Genomic DNA, 27199 nt, shown 5'->3' with positions numbered 1-27199 from the left:
TGCTCATCACTAGTGCAGAAGAGGAGAAAGGGGAGGACCAAGGCTAAGATCTAGGGAAAACATGAAATTTAAAGGGAAGGTAGAAGAAGAACCAAGAGACCCAGATAAGCAGGGCAATCAGGTCGTTGGAAGTCCAAGAAATAAATATGAGAAGGACTGAAAAGTATCAATTGGACTTGAAAGTTGAAAGAACATTTGTAACCTTAATCACCTTAACAGGTTTAGAGGAATAGTTGGGGCCAAAAATCAAATGGCAGTAAGTAGGAAAAGAAAGTGGAAGAATCCATATAGTCACGTATACTCCTTTTTTCCAAGGATTTGGCTCCAAAGGGAAGCAGGTAAAAAAAAAAAAAAAAAAAAAAAAAAAAAAAAAAAAAAAAAAAAAAAAAAAAAAAAAAAGGAGGTGGGTAAAGAGAGATGTAGAGTGGGATATCAATAGAAGGTTCTAGTATTTGCAGTCAGGCTTCGGTGTTTCTGGGTTCTGATATAGAAGTACAGAGGCTGTATAGCTGACAAGTCCCACACTGAACATGTTATCATTGCTCTGATTGTCTTCTAGGTTAGCTTGGGAAAAGGCCTCAAAGCCCGAGGCAACGTGGAGGATTGGCTTGGTAAAGTGGAAGAAGCCATGTTCACATCTCTGCGTCGCCTTTGCAAAGCCGCCATCGCTGACTACCAGGGGAAACCAAGGACAGACTGGGTGATTGCTGGCCACCCTTCTCAAGTAACTTACACCCCTTAAATTTTCCATCTCTGAATCCATTTTTGATGACATGCAACACACATTTAAGAAAGATGTTTCCATGTAGGTGATTCTGACCATTTCTCAAATCATGTGGTGCCGTGATTTGACTGAGTGCTTGGAAAGAGAAGGTGGTAATCATATAGAGGCCCTGGAAGCTTTTGAAGAAGTAAACTTTGAGGTAGGATTTTTTAACAGGGTGACATTGAACATATTGCTGCGCAGGATGGTCTCAGTCGTTTTGTTTTTGTTTTTTTGTTTTTACATGGTTACTGCAAATTCACATATTTCAGAAAATTTAATGCTCTGACATGACTTACAGAGCTTTGGGGGTTCTTACTAAAACCATTTATGTTCAGGTTTTCTTAAGGATACTACCTTAATATTTGTGTAGTATTTATACGAATACTTATAAAATTGGATGAAAGAATTTAAGAGGAAAATCTCAGAATTATGATGGTTTGCAAGATTTAAGGAGACTTTGTGTTTACTAGGCCTTGGATAACTCTCACAGAAGCTTTTATTCAATCCAGGAAAACTCCAGGATTTGTGATATTTCTATTCTTAGGCTCAAGATGTGCTTTTCTACTATTCTAGAGAATCCTTAGGCAGCCATCAATAAAACAATAAATAACTGAATCCAAATACCATTCTACAAGAATTTTTAAGCTATAGTTTGGAAATGCCATTTTACAGCTATGCCTAATCTTTAATTCCAAATTTAGTTCTACTTCCAAACAAGGTGGCTTTTTTTTTTTAATTACCTTTGAAACAGAAAAGGGAAGAAACAACTTTCTTGAGATGAGAGAACACTATCTCTTGAGGACCTCATAGAATGTCATGCCACACAGCCCCAGAGAAGAGAAAAGACTCTGTATGGAAAGTTCCCTTGACCTCTGTGTAGAGATGGTCCCTGATCAAGGTCAGCATGTGAGAAAATTCATCAGAGCAGTACAAGGCCTTCAGAGGCACTACTCTCCTTAGAAAAGATTGAGCCATTTATGTGAGAATTAGGAGCACAGTCTATCCAAAGATGCTCTCATTTAATCAATCATTGGCTTATTTAAAATACTCAGATTTTCTTGGGGCACCTGTGTGGCTCAGTTGGTTAAGTGTCCAACTTTGGCTCAGGTCATGATCTCATGGTTTGTGAGTTTGAGCCCTGCAACGGGCTCTGTGCTGACAGGTCAGAGCCTAGGGCCTGCTTCCAATTCTGTGTCTTCCTCTTTTTCTGCCCTTCCCTGGCTTGCGCTCTCTCTCTTTTTCTCTCTCAAAAATAAATAAACAGTAAAAAACATTTTAAATGCTCAGGTTTTCTGCTTACAAAGGAAAAATTACCCCTGAAAATGAGGAGTACTGCCTTAATCATGTTTAATTTTTAGGGAAAACAGTCTTCTCTAGAGACATTATCACATGGTGGTTAAGAGCATAGGCTTTCTGCGAGGCAGATGTCTACTCAAGTCTCATTTTTGCCACCTCATAACTGTGTGGCTGCCATCAAGTTACTTACCCTCTTTGACACTTAGATTCCTCTAATATAAAATGAGGGTAAAGATAGTATGTACTTCATAGAAGTCATCTAGGAATCTAGGAATTAAGCAAGTTAAACTGTTGTCCTGTTTGGTCATGGAATTATAGATTCTTAAAATTAGTTTTGGCAAATGTCTACTCCAAATTCAGTAGTAAAAAGATAGAAAAATAGTTTAAAAAAATAGATATGTAAGCTGATTTTTGAAAATCCATTATGACCATTTTTCTTTTGATTTGTAGAGATTAAATGCCCTGGCAGCAACAGTTCGAGGCAGTCTTCCAAAATTACACAGAAACATCATAACTGCCTTAATTACTATTGATGTACATGCAAGAGACATAGTCACCGAACTTGTTCAAGCCAAGGTAACTTTTATTTAAGTGACAGCATATATCTCTTCCTGAAATTAGTGCATCTAATATATGTATCATTGTTACCACTTAACGTAGGTAGAGGAAGTGGATTCCTTTGACTGGCAGAGACAACTGCGCTACTATTGGGACATAGATCAGGATAATTGCGTGGCTCGGATGGCGCTCTCTCAGTACACCTATGGCTACGAGTATTTGGGTGCATGCCCAAGACTAGTCATTACTCCTCTCACAGTAAGTTACTGATGACTTAGGTTAACGATGACACAAATGCTTTCTTAAAATAGTCTTGAAAAGTTTCATCCAAACTTAACTCTTGAAAGGATTTGCCATGAATACATCTCTGTGAAGCAGAGATCTGCATCATTAATCATGTATCTGGATCTTTGAGTATATCTCAATTGCTGTAAAACCTTTCATGGAAAATAATGACCCTCCTCCTGTAGAAGGGAAGGGGCTTATAAATGTGTGGCTTGAGTCAGTTCCCTTCAATAATGTCAATGTATGCATTTCTTCAGGATCGCTGTTACCTTTGCCTCATGGGGGCTTTGCAGCTTGACCTGGGAGGTGCACCAGCTGGTCCTGCTGGCACTGGGAAAACAGAGACAACCAAAGACCTAGCTAAAGCTCTTGCCATCCAGTGTGTGGTCTTCAACTGCTCCGATGGTTTGGACTACAAGGTACAGTCCCAGCACCTTAACACTGACATTAAGTGCTTTATGGGTTTTCTCACTTGCAACATGGCATGACAAAAAAAGGAGAAGGGGGGTGATGGCAAGCAAGGGGAAGCTGATAGGGCAAAGGATGGTCAAAGTGGGATAAATAGAGCAAAGGAGAAGAGTCAACACAAGGTGGGCTGAGTGGTCCAGGTAGGAACCAAGGCCACAAGAGGATCTATCAAATGGTGGTAAAATAAAAAATCTGCTTATGGGGGCATCTGGGTGACTCAGTTGTTTAAGCATCGACTTCAGCTCAGGTCATGATTTCATCGTCCGTGAGTTCAAGTCCTGCATCAGCCTCTATGCTGACAGTACAGGGCCTGCTTGGGATTCTCTCTGTCTCTACCTCTCCCCGAGTCGTGCTTTCCCTCTCTCTCAAAATAAATAACAAAATAAACTTTAAAAAAAAATCTGTCATGTTACTAAGTGGAAAGAAGAGAGATGAGGTATAAGATACAATAGCAGGGAAATCTAGGAACAAGGAATATGCTTACAGGAAGAGAAGAGCAATGCAGAGAGTTACGTACTAAAAATAAAATATGTAGGAGCACCTGAATGGCTCAGTCGGTAAAGCATGTGACTCTGGATCTCCGGGCCCCGAGTTCAAGCCCCACGTCGGGCATAGAACCTACTCTAATACACAAAATAAGTCCTAAAAATGAAATATGTAGGAGGTGAAAATTCATGGTAAGATTTTTCAGTATAGTATTTCTCAAAGTTTTGGGTCACAGGACCCCTATGCCTTATTCTCCTTCCAGGTTTTCACAACACAAAGTAGTATTTTAACACTTTATGAAGTCCCACAGTCGGAAATCTGTTTAGCTTTATTTAATTCAGCAAATCCTAAATATATTTGACCAAAGTGCCTTTTAGTCACTAATACACAGAGCTATTAGTTTCCTTTTTCTGAAAGTTACACAAATACCTGTATGTTGTCCAAATTTAGAATATAATCATTTGAATTGTCCAAATAAATTGTAATTCATTCATTTAAAAAAAATTTTTAGGGGCGCCTGGGTGGCTCAGTGGTTAAGCGTCCTACTTCGGCTCAGGTCACGATCTCGCGGTCTGTGAGTTCGAGCCCCGTGTAGGGCTCTGGGCTGACTGCTCAGAGCCTGGAGCCTGTTTCAGATTCTGTGTCTCCCTCTCTCTCTGACTCTCCCCCGTTCATGCTCTGTTTCAAAAATAAATAAATGTTAAAAAAAATTAAAAAAAATTTTTTAATGTTTATTTTATTTATTTATTTATTTAAATTTTTTTTTCAGAGAGAGAGAAACAGAGTGTGAGTCGGGGAGGGGCAGAGAGAGGGAGACACAGAATCTGAAGCAGGCTCCAGGCTCTGACCTGTCAGCGCAGAGCCCAACATGGGGTTTGAACTCACAAACCACAAGATCATGACCTTAGGTGAAGTCGGATGCTCAACTGACTGAGCCACCCAGGTGCCCCATAATTCATTCATTTTTACAAAGTAAATCATACTTATCTTTCAGAAGCATCTTCAGAAAGTAGTGTTTCATAGGATATGTTCTTTAAAAACCCTGCTCCTTTTTTAAAATTTAGGAGAAAAAAGATGTTGCTGGAAATGTCTTTTTATTAATAAACAACAACAACAACAACAAAAAACAATGGAAGTCCAATACAGGCAGAAAGTTGTTTCACAGTAGCAGAACAAGAGAGCAACAAGGGACTAAACCTTGGGAGAGGTAATCAGGAAAGGTGACCCCTCTACCTTCAGAGCAGGATGACAGAGGGGGCCTCTGGGTACACCAGGAAAGAATATGGGAAACTGCCATCAGTAATATGTGGAAGAATTTATGCTCCCCAACATCTCCAAGTTATGGGGATCTGTTCCCACTATGTTACGTGACCTCATTATCTCAGCAGAGATGCATCAGATTTTATGATAGTGATGTTTTTTTTTTAATTTGGGACATAATAATTCTGATTGTTTTAGATCTTCTCAATTCAAAATTTGGATTTATACATCCAAATCCATTTTTCAGTGATTTTTCAGTCATTAGTTAGGCTCAGTCATTCCTGGGAGATGTGCACTCTCTCAGTGTGCATGAGACATTTAAAGGCATGAGTGTGCACTATGAGACACTTAAAGCCACAGGATACAAATACATGATTCATTTATCTTAGACTCTAGAGCAGGAGTCAGCAAACTGTCTGGAAAAGACCAAGTGGTAAATACTATGGGCTTGCAACTCGTCAGTTTTTTCTGCCGTTGTGGCATGAAAGCAGCCACAGACCATATGCAAATATAATATATCATGAATGAATGTGGCTGTGTTCCTGTAAAACTCCATTCACAAACCAGGAGTCGGGCTAGATACGGCTGTGGTCTGTAGTTTGATGATCCCTGAAGTACCAATTACATCCAATGATAAGAAATTTAAGTATTTATTCTTTTTTTTTTTTAAGTTTTATTGATTAAGTAATCTCTATACCCCACGTGGGGCTTGAACTCATGACCCCAAGATCAAGAATCACATGCTCCTCTGACTGAGCCTGCCAGGCACCCCTTAAGTATTTATTTATTCTTTTTTATACTCCACCTTGTTCCATAAGGATTTATTAAACTAACTGTTTAAAATTAAATATCTACATGTGGAAAAATTGAAACTGAACAGAAGGATCCAAAGTTAAAAATAACAAATTTTGTCCCTAGTCACATCACCCACTTCCACCCTCCAGAGACCAGTTTTCTGATTGTATTTGTTTTTACTTCTGGTGATTGCTATTATCTGTAAGAACATGTGTTTATTACTATATTTGTATATATCAACTTTGGACATTATCTGCCAACTTATGAAGTCAAGAGTTTATTAGATATGACCTTCCAACTTTCTGTTCCAACTTCACTTCCTGATTTTCATTGGTTTGTATAATTTTGTCTTACCATGTCAAGGTTTATGAAGTTGTGCTATTCTATACCTACAATTATGCCTTCTTTGCTTTGTCGGCGGCGGGGGGGGGGGGGGCGGTGAATATAAAAACATAAACCCATTATATACCACTTACAGTATCAAGGATGATTCATAATGGAATTTATTTTTTTTAAATTTTTTTCCATAATGGAATTTAATGGCATAATCAGGCTCATAGAGAAGGATCAATACATGGGTCATGAAGCCTTTGCCATTTAATGGAACACATTCCAAGACAAATACCATATGATTTCACTCATATGTGCGATTTAAGAAACAAAATAAATAAGCAACAGGGAAAAAAGAGAGAGAGCGAGGCAAACCAAGAAACGGATTCTTAACTGTAGAGAACAAACTCATGTGTCACCAGAGGGGATGTGGGGGGTTGGGTGGAAATGGGTGGAACATGTGATGGGGATTAAGGAGTGTGCGCATTGTGATGAGCACTGGTGTTATATGTGTTGAATCACTATATTGTACACCCAAAAATATTCTTACACTGTATGTCAACTAACTGGAATTTAAATAAAAACTAAAAAAAAAAAAAAAAAAAAAAAAAAAAAGACAAAGGAACACATTCCAAGCATCAGGATTAATGGGTTGTTTTTCAGTTCCTTTTCAACTTTCTTCTAGAACTGTGTTTTTCACTGTTTTTCTAGAACAGCTTTAATGTGCTGGTGAATCACCTGAAGATCTCATTACAGTGCATATTCTGACTCTGGAGATCAAGGGGAAGGCCTGAGATTTTTGCATTTCTAAAATCCTCCCAGGTGATGTCAACTGATACCTGTTCACTTTGAGAAGCCAAGTTCTAGAGCAGTGGTTCTCAAAGTGTTAACTCTGGACCACCAGCATTATCATCACCTGGCAACTTGTTAGAAATGCCCTACAAGCAGACCAGCTGACTCAGAAACTCTGGACCTCTTACGTAAAGGCACTAACTTCTAACATAGCCCAGGATTCATACAAAAATATTGTTTATTTGCAGATACCACCTCATGTTAATATTCTGCTCAGAATTTAACTCTTGAAGGTGTTCAGCTGTGCAACACAAAGTTGAATGGCATTATCTTCATTTCAGATGATGGGGCGCTTCTTCAGCGGTCTGGCCCAATCAGGGGCCTGGTGCTGCTTTGATGAATTTAATCGAATCGACATAGAAGTTTTGTCGGTCATCGCACAGCAGCTCATTACTATTAGGAATGCCAAAGCTGCAAAGGTAAGCCCTGGGGCAATTGTCCATGGAGGTAGCATTTCTTAAGTCTGTAACTAACTGACAGCATGTTGCATTTTAGTAAGGACAGTGCTGATTTAACATGTCTACCCATGTTTCCAGTGTAACTGGTGAGTCCAATGGCAATAAGACTTAGTTTGAGTGAATTAATTCTTCATCCAGGAAACACAGTATGTCAGACACTATGTGGGGACCTACAGATACAGACATGTTGAGACTCAGTCCCTACCCTTGAAGAGCTCTGTTCTTCCCACCCACCACACACAAACACACACACACACACACACACACACACACACACACACACACACACAGGCAAGCATGCACCCACACCCTGTCCCTTCCACCTCTTCTTTTCCCCTTCCCATTTCTTGTTCTTGCCTTTGGCATATAAGACTCTTGATTCTCAGGCCTCAGTCTAGCTATGCTTTCCTCGTGGAACTTTACCCTTTACCAAAGTGAATCACTGGTCCTCTCCTGAACACACTATGCTGCTTCTTGTTTCTGCTTCCTTTGACCAGATGGCTGCCCCTGCTTGTGCACATGAAATGCCCTCCTTCATGTCCCAAGCAGGCTACCCTGCTTCTCCTGTTGACTTTGCACACACCTCCAGCGTAGCATCTGTAACACTGCATGGTCACAGTTTCCACATCTGACTCCATACCACAGGCCTGGGAGCTTCTCTAGGGCTCAGGAGTGAGTCTTCGGCTCTCCACCTCCATACCTAACCCCTCGCCTCACCTGCAGCAGATGCTCAACAGGTGTTTGGCCTTGAGTAAATGTGAAGGGGCGGTGCCAGTAGTATCAGTGGGGCCTCAAACACCCAAGGACTAAGATCCCATTAGAGTTTCTGGGGGAATACCAGACAGTAGGGGTGGAGAAGGTTTTTTTTTTGTTTTTTTGTTTTTTTGTTTTTTTTAATTTTTTTTTTTTTAACGTTTATTTATTTTTGAGACAGAGAGAGACAGAGCATGAATGGGGGAGGGTCAGAGAGAGAGGGAGACACAGAATCGGAAGCAGGCTCCAGGCTCTGAGCCGTCAGCACAGAGCCTGATGCGGGGCTTGAACTCACGGACCATGAGATCATGACCTGAGCCGAAGTCGGACGCTTAACCGACCAAGGGGGTGGAGAAGGTTTAAGAGCCATGAAATCTAACCTGAATTGGGAAGTCTCAGCAAAAGAGGTTGAGGCCTCAAATATTGCAGGACTGGGCCAGAAAGGAAGAGACCATTTGGGCAAAGCAAGGACAGGGAGGCAGAAAGCAGGAAATACCGAGCCCAGAAGAAATTGGTTGAGGGTAGGATAGGATCAGGAGAGAAACATTCCCTCTTGTCCAACAGCAGGATTCCCTGGGCTAGTAGTCTTTGCTTGAATGTCCCATACACAAGTTTTGTACTCAAGTGGTATTTATGTGAAAGAATTTCCAAATGTCTGGAGAAGTATTCACTTATATTTTCTCTTCTCTTTAAAAGCTATCTAGATTCATGTTTGAGGGCCGGGAAATAAAGTTGGTTATGACTTGTGCAGCTTTTATCACAATGAATCCTGGATACGCAGGCAGAACTGAATTGCCAGATAATTTGAAGGCCCTGTTTAGACCCTTTGCAATGATGGTTCCAAATTATGCTTTGATTGCAGAGGTGAGCTTCACATTATAAAGCAGAAAAAAAATCAATCATGTTTTATTTGCCCTTTGATTCTATTGAGGTAGAAAGTTTCCTTTATGGTTGCACCCTGGCAAAAGTTACACATTATTGTTTGCTCTGAAATGTAGGTATGATTGTTATCACCTAGAGTGTGTGTGTGTGTGTGTGTGTGTGTGTAACTGCTATATCCCACAATGGTATCTGGAATACAGTAGACCCCTAAAACTGGAATGAATCAATGAATTTAATTAACCAGTTCATTGGAGCTTATCAGTTAATGTCTAAGAACTAAAATGTCTGGATTCATTCTAAAAATACTATTGTGATATTGTGATTTATAAGAAATGTATCTTTAGTCATTCAAATGGCTAATATCCATGTTTTCTGGCTCCTACCAGCTCCTGGCTTCATCCACAGCTCCTATAAGCCTTGGAATTTCCTGTGATAAGGGGTTTTCGAGTATTTTTTTATGTTAATGAAGTGACTTTTGAAAGCCCTTAGGCAACCTAAGGATGGGGGGCTGGTTACCAGGCAACCAACCCTATGATTACAGGGTTGGAACTTCAGGTCCCATGCCCTGCCCTCTGGGGAGGGGAGAGGAGCTGGAGGTTGGATCAGCCAAAGGCCATTGACTTAGTCAATCATGACTATGTAATGAAGCCTCTATAAAGACCCAAAAGGACTGGGTTCACAGAGCTTGTGGGTTGGTGAACACGTGGAGATTGGGAAGAGGGGTGCACCTGGACAGGGCATGGAAGCTCTGAGCCCTGACTCCATACCCTACCCTATGCATCTCTCCCATCCGTCTATTGATTCATGTCCTTTATCTTGAATAAACTAGTAAATGTTTTCCTGAGTTCTGTGAGCTGCTCCAGCAAATTAAAAGTACCTAAGCAGGAGGTCGTTGGAACCTCCAATCTGTAAACAGTCAGTCAGAAGTACAGATAACACCTTGGACTTGAGACTAGCATCTGAAGTGGAGGATGGGAGGCATTCTTGTAGGACTGAGCCCTTAACCTGTGGAATCTGATGCAGTCTCTGGCTTTAGAATGGAATTTCTTGGGGTGCCTGGGTGGCTCAGTCTGTTAAGCATCCCACTTCAGCTCAGGTCATAATCTCACAGTTTGTGAGTTCAGGCCTTGCATCAGGCTCTGTGCTGACAGCTCAGAGGCTGGAGCCTGCTTTGGATTCTGTGTCTCCCTTTCTCTCTGACCCTCCCTTGCTCGCACTCTGTCTCTCTCCCTCAAAAATAAATAAACATTAAAATTTTTTTTAATTAAAAAAAAAAGAATGGAATTTCTCACAAAGCACAGATTACTCCTGTGGCTAATAAATTCCTTTACTAACAGCTAGTTTAAAGTATTCTTCTATATGAAGTAAAAGTACCTAAGAATAGAATAGAGCATACCAGATCCTATAACTTTTCCCAGTATAATGCTTACAGAATCTCATGGGTTTTCCAGCACCCCCTGTGGGTATGGTGGGGTGGTGGGTAGTTAATGCAGGTGCTGTCTTCCCTTTAGACCATGTATAGACAGGGACAATAAATGACTTGCTCATTGTCCAGAGCTGGCAGGAAGAAAACCAGGTTTAGAACTCAGTCCAAAATTTTGTTCACATCTCATTCTTTGTCCTGTTGTTCTATTACTCAATAATCAACTGGAGAAATTTAAAAATCCAGTCTTCTGAGTGCTATTACTACTGTTGCTACAGATTTTAATGAATCAGGGTATGTCCACAATAAATATTTTTAATATTTTTAATTACCTGCAATGTGCAGAGTACTATGCTCATTTACAGTGATAGAGCAATAAGCAAAACCGACACCAGTAAGAAATGTCTACATCATTTCATGGGGCGCCTGGGTGGCTCAGTCGGTTAAGCGTCCGACTTCAGCTCGGGTCATGATCTCATAGTTCATGAGTCCCAGCCTCGCGTCGGGCTCTGCTGTCAGCTCAGAGCCTGGAGCCTGTTTTGGATTCTGTGTCTTCCTCTCTCTCTGCCCCTCCCCTGCTCATATGCTGTCTCTCTCTTTCTCTCAAAAATAAATAAATGTTAAAAAAAATTAAAAAATAAAGAAAGAAATGTCTACATCTTTTCAAATCCTGATTCTGAAGCCAACCACAGTGATGTGAGTAGGTTATGGATTGGAGAAAGGGTCCACACTCCTCTAGACTGTCGTCATCCAATTTCTTTAACCAAGAATGCAGAAACTTGTCAGAAGCAAGGTAGCCTCCTATCTCAGAGGAGAGGCTGCAAATCTGCATAGCTTCCCTTGATATTCAGGGAGTCTAAAGGGAGAACACAGCTATCACTGATTCTGTCTACAGGGTGGAGTTCCTGTCAGACCAGAGAAACTCAAGTCTTGCCTTTGTACTCAGGCCTTACAACACCATCCAACCTCCATGATGTGAGCATTTTCAAGCAGTGGGTTCTGCTGCCTCTTGAACCAAATGTCACCAACCACATCTTCATCCATAGAAGGAAAGCAAAATCAGTGCCCTGACATCCCTGTAGGATATCCCACCTTTTGCCTTCCTGTAACACAGAAAACCCATTTCCCTTCAATCGTCACATTTCTTTGTTAAACGATATAACAACTTGGAGAGGTATAATGCCTAAAGTAGATTTTGAACACATTGGTATTATGCTAATCTATTGCTCTCCATACAATATAAGAAGTATTGCATTGTTCTTTTCTATTCTAGGTAATTCTATATTCTGAAGGATTTGAATCCAGTAAAATATTAGCCAGAAAAATGACTCAGATGTATAAGCTTTGCAGTGAACAGCTCTCTCAGCAGGATCACTACGACTTTGGCATGAGAGCTGTGAAGTCTGTACTGGTCATGGCTGGGTAAGAAACCAAAGTGGTCAAGAGTGAAATTCCAAACCATGTAATCAAAGCATTAAATGACTAATTCACAGACGGCTCTTAAAGCAACGTAGAAAGTAATTGGTAAATGTTAGCAGCCTCTGTCATCATTTTACCTTGACTCCCATGCCACAGTCAAAGGAGGCATCTCCTCATCTCCTGACAGTTCTGGTTGGCCCCACACTGAACCTGAGTCTCGATGAGTCTTCCACTAGCTTTCATTTCCCCTGAACTCATCACATACATTTGTGTTTAGAGTACAGAAGCCTTTACCACTATGAGGTAGGATGACTAGACTTAAAAGGTACCATTTGTTATGCATATACAGTAATTTAAGTTATATGTGTCACCTGCCAAAGCCCAAAGCTCTGAGAGGAAGTTTGGTTTCATTTTTCTGCCCTTGTTCGAGGCTTATATCTTAGCCTCTGCCTCTGCTTTTACAGCATGGTCCATGACTGAGCTTCTTTGTAGTTTCTAGTAAAGCAACTTTCTGGTTTCTTCTTTTCAGGCCCCGGCTTCTCTCTTTGTAACTTCTTGAGGCTCCTACCTCTGAAACCCCTACTTTATCCAGAGTCTCTGAGGGAATCTGTCTCTTCTTTTTAGACTCACTGGCTCAGGCTCCACACATCCAGGGCCTTTTCTGCCTAGCCCCTGTATCCCTGGGCTCTACGCACGTCTCCTTGCCCTTCTCTGTTCTTTCTTTCAACCTCCCAGATACAGTATTTCTCCCCTTTACAGGAGTGCCATGTAAAGACCAAGGACACTAAGGAGTTCAGATACTCGTGCACTCCCAAGAATACAACTACAAACCAGTGGGTGAGACAGACACAGGAGCAGTCATGTAGGATACATGAATGGGGCAACCATAGGGCCATGCCCGAGGTTCACTGTGGAGGGTCATGGAGGAAGTATCTGGAGGATGAGAGTAACTGGGCTGGAGTTTGAAGGAGAAATAAGGGGTGTCAAAAGAGCAAAGAAGGACCTTCTGGGCTGAGAAAAAAGAAAGTCATAGGGCTGTGAATCATTATGATGCATTCAGGGAACTATAAATTCAGGTTGGATAAAGTCTGGATTGATGGGAGGAAGTTGAAAAAATACCTTCTCATTCTCCAGGCTGTGTAGCCAGTTCCTGACCTGTCCTTGCTCTCTGATGGATGTGGATGCTGGCCATGCAAGGAAAAATGATCCTCTCTTTCCAGCAGGAATCCACAGGGGGGTGCCCTCCACAGCTTTTTGCAGGGGGAATCACTGACCCACAGGTTTGGAAAATCATGCTCAGTATTAGGTTCCCACAAACATCATCTGAATTATTCCTTTAATTTAGGTCCTTAAAAAGGGAGAATCCACACTTAAGTGAAGATGTGGTATTGATAAGAGCTTTACGAGACTCCAACTTGCCAAAATTCCTAACAGATGATGCTATTCTGTTCAGGTAAGTTTCTAGATGTTACAGGATAAAACATAGCTGCTGTGTAGAGGTAAAGGATAGTCTTCTCTTCAGTTATGTCTGTCTCTAACAAGGTAATGACTTTCTCATCTTTTCTAGAGATACTTATTGCAGTTTAAAAAATACTAATTTAAAATAAAGATAGTAAGGTTTAAGCATCAATCCAATCTTTTTTATTTTTATTTTTTCAAAATACTGGTCACTAGGCTATATGTTATACAAATTAGCATTCGGTTACAAATTCCTGACCTAAGAAAAACTCTTGACCCCAAAACATAAGACTCGGGGCTTAACATAAAATGTGATTGAACTTTTATCTATTTCTACTTTTACTATTAAATTTTATGTTTATCCAAGCCATATGTGTATGTAGTTTTAAAAAGCATCACAGCGGTGCCTGGGGGGTGCAGTCAGTTGAGCACCTGATTCTTGATCTCAGCTCAGGTCATGATCCCATGGTTTGTGGGTTTGAGCCCCACATCGGGCTCTGCTCTGATGGTGCGAACCCTGCTTGGGATTCTGTCTCTCCTCTCTGCCCCTCCCCTGCTTGTGGTTGCTCTCTCTCTCTCTCTCTCTCTCTCTCTCCTCTGTCCTCTCTCAAAAAAATAAACATAAAAAAATTTTTAAGCGTCATAAATTAGTCTCATGAGAAACAATAGTTCTGTGCCCTTCACCAACTCCCACTTCCCAAAGGCAATCATTTTTCAATTGTTTTGTTTGTTTGCTTGTTATGTTATTTCCCCATATTTTTTAGTACCGTGTTTATGCTATTTCTTGGTTTTTCAGTTTTAGGTATGACCTATAAAGTTGGTAAATGGGAGATGAGGATATGCGCATGCACCTCTTTCCCTCTACCCATCCTATCCATAGTTATATTGCAGTCTAACTTGAGCTAAATGTCCAGGGTTTCCATAATTAAAAAAAATTTTTTTAGACAGAAAATAGAAGTGGGAGACGGGCAGAGGGAGAGAGAGAGAATGTTACGCAGGCTCCCTGCTCAGCGTGGAGCCCAACACAGGGCTTGATCCATGACCCTGGGATCATGACCTGAGCCAAAAACAGGAATCAGACACTCAACCGGCTGAGCCACCCAGCCGCCCTCGGGGTTTCGATAATTTATTATAGCTATATAAATAGTATCCACAGCTGAGCTATGTTTCTCTTGTTTTTTTTTTCTTATCCCTGCATTTGTTAATTGCCTTAGTTTTTATTTTTTTAATCTTTTACCTGCTTTTGTATAAATCTATCAATAATTTATTTTCAAATTCTCCCAGGGTATGTGTAAATCTCCTTAAAAACAAAACAAAACAAAACAAAAACTCTTCTGTGGCTCCTGCGTGGCTCAGTCGGTTAAGCATCCGACATCAGCTCAGGTCATGATCTCACAGTTCATGGGTTTGAACCCTGCATCAGGCTCTGTGCTGACAGCTCAGAGCCAGGATCCTGCTACAGATTCTGTGTCTTCCTCTGTCTCTGCCCCTTCCCCCATGTGCCCCCCCTCTCAAAAATAAACATTAAAAAAATTTTTAACAAAAAAATTTTTAAAAAAAACCTCTTCAATTATATAAAACATTCTATCAAATGTGTCTCCTTGGAGCCCCTGTCCTCCTACTCTAATCTGGACTACCTGCCCATTGCCCTGGTGAGCACTGGTCATCCTGGGATGTCCATTTATGACTATGCTGGAGTTCCCTTGGCTTTTGTCCTCTGTCAGATCTTCTGATTTCCAGAACACATGTCTACTCCCTTTTGACAGAACACAGTGATGAAAATTCCTATGCATTTATCTTTGCACACGTGTGATACTTCTATAAATGAGTTTTAGTAAGTTTCCTAGGTTTTATAGAGCATGGGCATTTTTAATTTAGATAGATTCTATTAAGATGTCCAAAGACATTTATATTTATATAAATGATTTTATTTTTTAAAGATTTCTCTTTTACTTATTTATTTTTTTAAGTTTTATTTATTTGTTTTGAGGGCGAGCACAAGCGAGAGAGCGTCAGAGAGAGAAAGAGAGAGAATCCCAAGCAGTCTTCACGCTGTCAGCGCAGAGCCTGATATGGGGCTTGAACTCACAAACCATGAGATCATGACCTGAGCTGAAATAAATAATAGTTGGACACAACTGACTGAGTCACCCAGATGCCCCTTTATATAAATGATTTTATGGCTATACCTTTTGCCTCTTAAATGTTTTAGAGAGAGACCAAAAGTTATATCCTCTTTAATATGCATTTCTTTAATTATTAGTGCCATTGAGCATTATTTCTTGTGTTCATTAATCATTTATATTTATTATTTTTAGAGCATATTTCTGTTGTGTCCTTTTTCTTATTGATTTGTAGGAAATCACAAACTTTATCTGGTATAAAAATTGGAAATACTTGTCTATTATTCATTTTTTTGAGAGAGAGAGAGAGAAAGGCAGAGAGTGAGGGAAAGAGCAAGACAATCCTAAGCAGGCTTCATGCCCAGCACAGAGCCCAACTTGGGGCTCGATCCCACAACCATGAGATCATGGCCTGAGCCAAAATCAAGAGTTGGACACTTAACTGACTGAGCCACCCAGGCAGCGCTAAGTCTATCATTCTTTAAGTTTATATATATAAAGCCTTTTATCTCACACAAGTTTGTGGGTTTTCGCTTGTTTATTTTTATTTTTTCACCTTACCTTTAAAATAATAGTTGTAGATTTCTTGTCTTCCTTAGAAAGACCTTCTTAACCACAGTATTACAAAACATATCTGTTGTATTTTCATCTAGTATTTTTGTTGTCATTTTATATTAAAGTCTTTACTGTGTCACAAATGTATTTGTGTATATAGTATGAGGTAGGGATTTAGCTTCTTTTTGACCCATAGAAATATCCCATATTAAGTACTTCCCACAGAAACAGTTAATTTTTCCTTTACTCCCCACCCCCCCCTTTTTTTTTTTACCTACTATTAGTTTCTATTTCTATCTTATTTTTCTGAATATCCATATAGTTATAAGCATGCATAAATGCTTTTGGAAAAAGTTGAGATATTAATATAATTTTTAATTTTTTAAATGTTTATTTATTCTTGAGAAAGAGACAGAGCACGAGTGGGGGTAGGGGCAGAAGGAGAGGGAGACACAGAATCCGAAGCAGACTCCAGGCTCCCAGCTGTCACCACAGAGCCAGACACGGGGCTCGAACCTATGAACCGTGAGATCATGACCTGAACCGAAGTAAGACGCTTAACCGACTAAGCCACCCAGGCACCCCTAAATATATTTTTTTGAATAAACTGAAAAATCAATCACTTTGTATATGTTTGGTATTATGCAATGTACTACGAACAATACAAACACATAAGAGATATTCCTTACCTCAAAAGGCTCCCAATATACTTAAGAACATTGATCTACGGTACAAGAAAAAAAAGCATACACAGTATCAGGGAAATGTTAGATTCTGTTATAACATATAGGACAGACTAGTACTATGCATGTTCAGAAGAAAAGATCAAGGAGAAAAATAAGACTCATTGTAATCAATGATTGTAATAAGTTAATTGTAATAAATATTGGGAAATATCAATTACCAATGATTTTATTTTTGTTTTTTCAGTGGAATTATATCTGACCTTTTTCCTGGAGTCCAAATTCCAGAACATGATTATGGTATATTGCAGTCAACAATTATAGATGTCATGAATAAAAAAAATCTTCAGCCTGAGACATGTATGGTTAAAAAAGTGATACAGTTCTATGAAACTATGCTGGTAAGACACGGTGTTATGTTAGTCGGGCCGACAGGAGGTGGCAAGACCACAGTTTACCAAATACTAGCAGAAACTTTAGGGAATTTGCAAAAACTTGGTTTAGACAACCCCTTTTACCAACCAGTTAAAACATACGTTCTTAATCCTAAATCAATTACAATGGGTGAATTATATGGTGAAGTTAATAACATAACCTTGGAGTGGAAAGATGGTTTGATGGCACTAAGTGTCCGAGCAGCTGTGAATGACACTTCAGAAGACCATAAATGGATCATCAGTGATGGGCCCGTGGATGCTCTTTGGATTGAAAATATGAATACAGTGCTGGATGATAACAAGATGCTTTGCCTGGCTAACAGTGAGAGGATCAAACTCACACCTCAAATCCACATGCTTTTTGAGGTAAATATATATGCCTTAGTGTGGTGCAAAAGCATTCATTAGACTGGTATGCCATCATCAATTTTTTTCTTGCCCATATCGCATTTACTATCTATAAGGCGTTCCATGGTGTTTTGTTCACATACTAAATTGTTTACATACTTATCAAATTGTCCTTTTATAGTAGAGTGTGCATCCCGAGAACCAAAGGCTCTCAAATATTCCTGTTTGTCTATAAATGGAAATGCAATAAATTCTATCTTCCTCAGCACTTGTTTCCTTTCCTTTGGTGGTAGTTAACGTATATATTGATGACATTACATGATTTGAAATGCTTTCTAAGTTAAGCAAAAAAAAATAGTTACATTTACTATGAAAAATTACCCCTCTGCAGTGTGAATGTTTAGTGAAGGGATTGGAAAAGGAATGTGGACCAAGTACGGCTATAAAATATTCTGAAAATACCACTCCTGCTGTATTCATTCATCAAACATGGGTTGAATGCCTACTATGTCCTATGTTCAGCTAGGTGTGAGATACAAGAATGAAAATGGAGAAAAGAGGAAAGCAAAGGAGGAAAAAGAAATACCTATACCTTCCCATAAGGATTTGACATTATCCTCTTATTTATTTTTTTTTTATTTTTTATTTTTTTTTGGGACAGAGAGAGACAGAGCATGAACGGGGGAGGGGCAGAGAGAGAGGGAGACACAGAATCGGAAACAGGCTCCAGGCTCCGAGCCATCAGCCCAGAGCCAGACGCGGGGCTCGAACTCACGGACCGCGAGATCGTGACCTGGCTGAAGTCGGACGCTTAACCGACTGCGCCACCCAGGCGCCCCTATCCTCTTATTTTTGTGTGGGTTTTTTTTTTTCACCTAATGCCTCACTTAACTTACCTTCTCCGTTTCTGATTACACTCTCTTCTATATAAAGCCTTTCAGTGTTAACTTTAAACATGTGACTCATTAACATTGAAAATGGAAAAATAAGGAAGTATTATGTTAGCTATTTTTTTGTTCAATTCCCTTCATTTTAGGTGCAAGACCTAAGAGTTGCCTCTCCTGCAACAGTCAGTCGATGTGGAATGGTGTTTGTGGATCCTGAAGAACTGAAATGGATGCCTTATGTTAAAACATGGATGAAGAATATTTCTAAAAAAGTAAGTGCAACCAGATACTCCACAACACATCCATCTGTCAGGATGGAGGCTCTTGCTTGCCCAAATTTCAGTAAGTTAACAAAGACCTCATGTACTTTGTGGAGAGAATTCCAGCATTGTACCTAGTGCCTCTCCCTAAGAATTCTTGGGATCTTCCAGAAATGTTTATATCCTCCCCAAATCTGTCCCCATTATTTGTAAGCTCAGCCCACCAGGCTACCTAGCCGCTCCGATTCCTGCCCACTCTGCCTGGATCCTCCCCAGGTTGGTTCCTCTCCAGTACAAGCACAAACTGCTTCCCTGAGTCCCCCAAACACAGAACAGGCTGCCGCATTAAAAAAGATTTTGCAGAAGGCTGGGGATAGTGAGAGGGAATCACAATGAAGAAAAAGAACATTTCGGTCCAGGCTCTGTCATTGTATTTAGATTGTAGAAGACCCTAACACCGCTGAGAGAAAAGAAAACCAGTTTACCTCCCACCCAGTCTTAGGTCTGTGACCCAAGATGTGTTTTAACCTCAGAGGAAACGTTCCACCCAAAGTGAGGGAAAGCTTTTACGTTATTATATGGAACAATTCAGTTCTATATCATCTTCTGTACCTTCGCCCTTCTAAAATAGGAGTTTTCTTTGCCTTAGCTTAACAAGGGGTCTTTTGCAGTGTTGTGCCCCATCCCACGCCCCCCGCCAAGAAAGCCATCTTCTTTCTGCTTCTCCCCTCCAAAGATGAATTAGAAAAATATTGGTTTTTTCATTCTTAGGCATCAACATTTTAACAATGATGTGTTCTAGTTTCAGAGTACATTATTAAAGAAAATAATTTTCAGAATTGAGAATGTATCATGTACTACTGTAAGATTTTAAACCTTCCCGGGGCACCTGGGTGGCTCAGTTGGTTAAGTGGCCGACTTCGGCCCAGGTCATTATCTCGCGGTCCGTGAGTTCGAGCCCCGCGTCGGGCTCTGTGCTGACAGTTCAGAGCCTGGAGCCTGTTTCTGATTCTGTGTCTCCCTCTCTCTGACCCTCCCCCGTTCATGCTCTATCTCTCTCTGTCTCAAAAATAAATAAACGTTAAAGAAAACAAAAATTAAAAAAAAAAAAACCTTCCCAAATTTACTTTTCTTTTTAAATTAATAGAATGTATTATTTAGGGTACTTTTAGGTTTATATAAAAGTTTAACAGAAAGTACAGAGAGTCCTGATATATTCCCTCTCCTCCAAACATAGTTTTTCCTGTTAACATCTTGCATTTGTGTGGTACATTTGTTGAAAGTGATTTGTCAAAACTGATGAAACAATATTGATACATTATTATTAACTAAAGTGCATAGTTCACATTAGGATTCATGTATGAATGTGTTCTACAAATGTGTTGTACAATTGTGTGGGTTTTGATGAATGCATAATGTCATGTATCCACCCTTGTAGTATTATACATAATAGTTCCACTGACTTAAAACCTGTGCTCCACATATTTATCCATCCATACCCCCTCCCTACTGCTCCATATTTTGCCTTTTCCAATGTGATGTCATTGGGATCATACAGTATGTGGTTTTTTCAAATTGGCTTCTTTCACTTAATAATTTGCATTTAAGTTTTTTCCATGTCTTTCTGTGACTTGATAGCTCATTTCTTTTTGGCTCTGAATCGAATGGTTCTGAATGGAATATTTTCCATTATGTGGATTTACCAAGTTTATCCATTCAACTACTGAAGACATTTTGATTGCTTCCAGGTTTTGGCAATTATGAAGAAAGCTCCTGGACACACCCATGTGCAAGTTTTTATATAGACTTAAGTTTTCAACTCATTTGGGTAAAATACCTAGGAGTGTGATTGCTGGATCATATGGTAAAATTTTATTTAGCTTTGTAAGAAACTGCCAGTTTGTCTTCCAAATTGCTGTACCATTTTGCATTCCCACCAGCAATGAATGAGAATTCTTGCTGCACATCCTCACCAGCAGTTAGTGTTGTTGATGTTTTCGATTTTTGCTATTCTAATAAGTATGTCTCCTCGTTTTAACATGCATTAATGTGCATTTCATGCGATCATGAATGCCTTTTCATATGCTTATTTGCCATCTGTATATCTGCTTTGGTAAGGTGCCTGTTCAAATCCTGCTCATTTTTTATTGGGTTGTTTCCTATTTTTGAGTGTCACGAGTTCTTTGTAATATTTTGGATACAAGTTCTTTGTCAGTTATGTGTTTTGTAAAAATTGTCTCCCAGCTTGGCTTGTCTTTTCATTCTCTTAATAACCTTTCACAGAACACAAGTTTTTAATTTTAAAATTAACTTAGCAAATTTTCTTTCATTGATTGTGGGTTTTTTTTTTTTTTTTTTTTTTTTTTTTTTTTTTTGTGTGTGTGTGTGTGTGTGCTTTTGGCATTGAATCTGAAAACCATTTCCAAACCTAAGGTCACCTAGATTTTCTCATCTGTTATCTTCCAGAAGTTTTTTTAGTTTTGCTTTTTACATTTAGGTCTGTGATCCATTCTGAGTTAATTTTTGTGAAAGGTATAATATCAGTGTCTACGTTCATCTTTTTTTTTTTTTTTGCATATGGATGTCCAGTTTTTCCAGTACCATTTGTTGAAAATGAATGAAAATGAAACAGAGGTGCACCTTCTCCAATGGATTGCCTTTGTTTCTTTGTCATAGATCAGTTGACTGTATTTGTATGGGTCTATCTCTGGATTCTCTGTTCATTTCATTGATCTATGTGTCTATGCTTTTGCCAATACCATGCTGTCTTAATTACTGTAGCTTTATAGTAAGTCTTGAAGTTAGATAGTGTCATTCTTCCAACTTTATTCTTTAACATTGTGCTATTTTGGGTATTTTGCCTCTCCATATAAACTTTATAATCAATTTGTGCATATACACAAATTAACTTGCTGGTATTTTGATTCAAACTACATTGAACCTATAGATCAAGTTAGGGAGTGCTGACATCTAAATAATACTGGATCTTCCTATCCATACACATTGAATATCTTTCCATTTACTTAGATCATCTCTGGTTTCTTTCATCAGAGTCTTGTAGTTTTCCTTATTTAGCTCTTGTACATAGTTTGTTAGAATTATACCTGAGTATTTCATTTTTTGTGCTAATATAAATGGTGTTATATTTTCTATTTCAAATTCTACTCATTTATTGCTGGTATATAGGAAAGCAATTGACTTTCGTATATTAACCCTGTATCCTGCAACCTTGCTATAACAGCTTGTTAGTTCCAGGAGTTTTTTGTCAATTCTTTGGTATTGTCTACATAGACCAGTCATCTGTGAACAAAGACTTTTTTTTCTTCCTTCTCAATCTGTACTCTTTATTCTTTGTATTGTCCTCCTGCATTAGCTAAGACTTATAGTACAATGTTGAATAGGAATGGTGAGAGGGATTGCATTCTTTTCAAATCTTTGGGAATTATTCCCTCTCTTTTCGTAGATATTTAAATTGCTGTTTTTTGCTTCTTGTTTTTTATTGTTCCCAATTATAACGCTGCTTGAAATCTATGTTGACAATTAACAAATGACTATAAAATAAACACCTGTGTACTCATTACCAGATCAAGATGTAGGATATTGTCCGCTACCCAGAATCTCCCCCATGTCTCTTCCAAATTATAGAAGGTTTTCTTAAAATTTCAATTTGTTTCATATCTTGTTATGTTTATACCCTTTAACCTAAAGTCACAGAATAGGGGTGCCTGGGTAGCTCAGTCAGTTAAGTGTCCAAATCTTGATTTCAGATGGCTCTCATCATGATCTCCTGGTTTGTGAGACTGAGCCCTGCATCAAGCCCCAAGTCAGGCTACCCAGTGACAGCATCGAGCCTGCTTAGGATTCTCTCTCTCCCTCTATCTCTGCCCCTCCCCCACTCACACACTCAGTCACAGGCTCATGCTCTCTCTCTCTCTCAAAACAAATAAACTTTTAAAAATAAATAAGTAATAAATATTAAAAGTCACAGAATATATTACAATACACAGATTTAAACTAACCCATTTCTAAACTTAATTATATATTTCATCTAGTCTTACTGAAACATTTGTTTTTATGATTTTCAGCTAAATGAGGAAACCCAAGAATACATATTGAACCTTTTCCAACGTTATGTTGATGATGGTTTATATTTTGTCAATAAAAAATGCAGCCAAGCAATCCCACAAGTGGACATCAGCAAAGTTACTACACTCTGTTGCTTATTGGAGTCTTTGATATTTGGGAAAGATGGAGTTAATTTGACAATGGTACGAAAGTTTTCCTCAATGCTATATAGCTATGAAAATGAAATTGTTATATAGATGCTTTGCAAATAAACAACTCTAAATTTTCTATAAAATGATCATTTGATTTTCAAGTTAATTTTTCAGGCAAGTAATGATTATGAATAGATTCATAGAATCTCTAAGTTGCAAGGAATATCAAAAAACCTATAGTTTATTCTTCTACTCAATGTTTAAATTCCTTACAGTCTACAACATACTCTACAATGCATTCCTGGTATATGTGTCTGTCTAGCAGCTGTTTAAATACCTTCATGCAGGTATAAACAAAGTTATAATAGTCAGTTGAAAGACATATTTGAGCTTTTTTCTACATATTCCTTGTCATTTGTGTTTTCATCAGAGTATTTAAATATGCACTACTATAAAGCGTTGCTCTTTGAACTGTTGAGTCAACTATAAGAAACATATACTATGCCCTTTTTTATTTTTTATTTTTTATTTATTTTATTTATTTATTTATTTATTTATTTTTTAATATATGAAATTTACTGTCAAATTGGTTTCCATACAACACCCAGTGCTCATCCCAAAAGGTGCCCTCCTCAATACCCATCACCCACCCTGCCCTCCCTCCCACCCCCCATCAACCCTCAGTTTGTTCTCAGTTTTTAACAGTCTCTTATGCTTTGGCTCTCTCCCACTCTAACCTCTTTTTTTTTTTTTTTCCCTTCCCCTCCTCCATGGGTTTCTGTTACGTTTCTCAGGATCCACATAAGAGTGAAACCATATGGTATCTGTCTTTCTCTGTATTACTATGCCCTTTTTTAAATGCATGAGTCTAACCAAAAGAAAACAATCTTTAGACTTTGCAATTTAAGGATTCTTTTTATGTGAACAAGTAAAATACTAAAATTCTTTCTCTTTATTCTTTCAGGAACAAATAAAACTGAATACAGTACTATGTCAGACTTTTATATTCTGTTATTTATGGTCTTTGGGTGGAAATCTAACTGAAAACTACTGGGATTCCTTTGATACATTTATTAGAACACAATTTGATGATAATCCCGATGCCAGGGTAAGAGCTAATATGCATTTAATTTTAAAATAATAACTGAACCATTACAATTAAATTTCAAGACTAGAATTTTAAAAGACTTAGTTCTACTGCAAATATAAAAATCCTTCACTATAAGGGTTTCTAAAATTATTACCTTTTTAAAACCATAGATAGCATTTATTGTATTAAAATTTTTAATAATTCTCTCCCATATGAAGAAAGTAAGGTATAAAAGTAGGGGCACCTGGGTGGCTCAGTTGTTTAAGCACCCGACTCTTGGTGTCAGCTCAGGTCATGATCTCACAGTTCATGGATTTGAGCCCTGCATCAGGTTCTGTGCTGACAGAGCCTGCTTGGGATTCTCTCTCTCCCTCTCTCTCTGCCCCTCTCCCACTTGTGCTCTCTCTCTCTCTCAAAAAAATTATATAAAAACTCCCTACTATAAACAATATATTGAATTCTAGTTAGTACACTTATTCTTCACAGTGTTATGGTTTGACAATTCAGAAATTGCTTTCTGTACATTCTAAGATTGAGCAAATAAATATATTGAGGATAATGCCAACCAGGTTTCTCACTGTTAGAAAAGGGATTTACAAATATGGAAGGGGAAAGATTAGAAGGCACCTGTGTTCTTGCAATTCCAAGAATTCCAACTGTAATTGGAAGTAATGGTTTTCATGGATTTTATATATATATATATATATATATATATATATATATATATATATGAAAATTAATACATATATTCATACATACATAAATTGCCTAGTCCTGTGTGCTAAGAGGAACTAGAAGCAAGGACACCTCAAGAGCAATTAGCATAGGTATGCTAATTTCTAAATACTGCTCTCCATGAAAGGAAACCAAGGCTCCTTAATGAAATAGCTGATTCCAGCCACTGGGACAAAGGATGTACAGAATGAGCCTAGAACATCTTCTTCTGTCAGATAGGAAAGAAGTTCTCAGAGAATGATGTCAACGCAGGAGCCAGTTCATGAAGGGCTACCACTGGCCAAATCTGGGCAGATTTGAGCATCAAAATAAATAATGGTATGGGATTACAAGTCTTTGCACGAAATAAAAACCTGTGAGTCCATACTCAAAATAAAAATATACATGAATAAATAAATAAGGGGGGAGAAGGAAGAGCTCCATCTCACAGAAGAATACCAAGTAATCTGCATAGGAGAAGTGATGGAGTTAGAACATCATAACTTTGCAACTGTCATAGTAATAATTGATTTAGGCAGGAATTATCAATGGATGCCAAAACTAGTGGGTGACGGTTTGATGAGAAACAATACTTACATAGTTTCAAATTATCTCCTACGAATCATTTGATTAATTGCAAAGACAGAAATAGTATTGTTACAGTAAAAAAAAAAAAACAAAAAAACCAAAAAAAAAACCTTGCAAACATGACCTTAACTAAGAAATCAATTTAACATCAGTATTAGGACAAAACTGTGCCTTCTGGCATAGTGCACTGAGAAGGACACAACCTCAGTTCTGAAGTATTTCTTTCAAACATACATGACCTAAATGTAATGATGGGAATACATCTGGAATGCCTAAATGGAGGACCATTCTGTAAAATAAACTGGCCTATATTCTCCAAAAATGTCCATCATGGGAGACAAAGAAAGCTGAGGAAATTTTCCAGATGAAGAGACTAAAGAGATATAACTAAATACAATGCATTATCCTGTATTGGATCCTAGACTGGGGAAAATCTAGCTGCAAGTGACATTATTAAAAACACTGGCAGGAGCACCTGGGTGGCTCAGTAGGTTGAGTGTCCAATTCTTGATTTTGGCTTAGGTCATCATCCCAGAGTCATGGGATCAAGCCCTGCATTGGGGTCTGCACCGAGCACGGAACCTGCTTAGGATTCTCTCTGTTTTCTTCTACCCCTCTCTCCGTCGGCATGCTCTCTCTCTCTCTCTAAAAAAACAAAAACAAAAACAAAAACAAACAAACAAACAAAAAAACAAAAACACTGGCAATATTTGAGTATGGAATGTAAATTGGATAATAACATATCGCTATTCAATTTCCTGATTTCGATCATTTTACTGTGATTATATAAGACAATATTCTTGTTCTTTAGGAAATACACACTCAGTTATTTAGGATAAGGTGGAATAGTGTATACAATTAACTCTCAAAGAGTAGAAAAATACAATAATAAAGCAAATGAGGCTAAATGTAAACAATTAATATAGATAAAGAATATATGGAGTCCTTTGCACTATTCTTTTAACTATTCTGTAAGTTTTAAATTGTATAAAAGTTAAAAGTTATCAAAAGAAAAAAATCCATAAGAATCTGAGCCCTATGGATTAGGACCTTTTAGTAGATATGAAACCCTCCTGGATCCTCAAGATTATTGTATCATAATTGGATAAGATTATTAAGGACAGCTGGGAATTTGGTACAGACAGACCCCTCCGGGTCAAGGGAAATGATCTGGGATCATCGGAGGGCAGTAGGAGAAGGTGCAAAACAAGCATTCAGTATTCATTTCAACAAATGTTTATTGAAAATCTGTTACATGGTAGGCCCCATTCTGTTTCTGGGGCTAACACAAGTGATCAAAGAGACTATGGTTTTAGCACAAGGGTAGACAAATAACACCAGACAGGTAGACCAGTGACTTATCTCAGAGGAGGATGGAGGTGTGGCTGGTATTGATGGGGAAGGGGAAGAAAGAAGCTTTCTGATATTTTCTGGATATGTTCTACATCATGATTCAAGGGTAGTTACATTGATATTTACATATCAAGAACACCTTAAACTGGCCTTGTAAAATCAGACAAAATAATACACCTTAAATGTTTTTTAAAAATAGAATCAAATAGAAAATAGAGTAGGGGTGCCTGGATGGCTCAGTCAGTTAAGCATCCAGCTCCTGGTTTCAGCTCAGGTCATGATCTCGAGGTTGCTGAGTTTGAGCACCACAGCCAGCTCCTCACTGACAGTGTGGAGCCTGCTTGGAATGTCCTCTCTCTCTCTCTCTCTCTTCTCTCTCTCTCTCCACCCATCCCCTGCTCACATGCACACACATGCTGTCCCCAAAGTGAATTGCAGATAGTAGGGGTAAAGTT

The 27199-nt window shown here is 38.7% G+C and overlaps 1 protein-coding gene across 3 annotated transcripts in view; it reads left to right on the top strand.

The window, feature by feature from the left end:
• The window catches only part of DNAH6 (dynein axonemal heavy chain 6), a 254336-nt gene that overhangs the window by 114109 nt on the left and 113028 nt on the right, over nucleotides 1-27199 (top strand). For all 3 annotated transcript variants that reach the window (XM_058683523.1, XM_058683522.1, XM_058683525.1), the window contains exons 25-37: nucleotides 560-724; nucleotides 810-923; nucleotides 2513-2638; nucleotides 2723-2878; nucleotides 3163-3324; nucleotides 7378-7515; nucleotides 9004-9171; nucleotides 11886-12034; nucleotides 13377-13484; nucleotides 17098-17653; nucleotides 18672-18794; nucleotides 22868-23050; nucleotides 23964-24107. In XM_058683523.1, coding sequence (XP_058539506.1) covers nucleotides 560-724; nucleotides 810-923; nucleotides 2513-2638; nucleotides 2723-2878; nucleotides 3163-3324; nucleotides 7378-7515; nucleotides 9004-9171; nucleotides 11886-12034; nucleotides 13377-13484; nucleotides 17098-17653; nucleotides 18672-18794; nucleotides 22868-23050; nucleotides 23964-24107 — 2292 coding nt within the window. The remainder of the gene's footprint in view (nucleotides 1-559; nucleotides 725-809; nucleotides 924-2512; nucleotides 2639-2722; nucleotides 2879-3162; nucleotides 3325-7377; nucleotides 7516-9003; nucleotides 9172-11885; nucleotides 12035-13376; nucleotides 13485-17097; nucleotides 17654-18671; nucleotides 18795-22867; nucleotides 23051-23963; nucleotides 24108-27199) is intronic.

Source organism: Neofelis nebulosa, chromosome 9, assembly GCF_028018385.1.
Source record: "Neofelis nebulosa isolate mNeoNeb1 chromosome 9, mNeoNeb1.pri, whole genome shotgun sequence".
Classification (NCBI taxonomy): Eukaryota; Metazoa; Chordata; class Mammalia; order Carnivora; family Felidae; genus Neofelis; species Neofelis nebulosa.
Note: the sequence above shows the minus strand (reverse complement) of the source record. Positions and strands in the feature narration are given on the sequence as shown.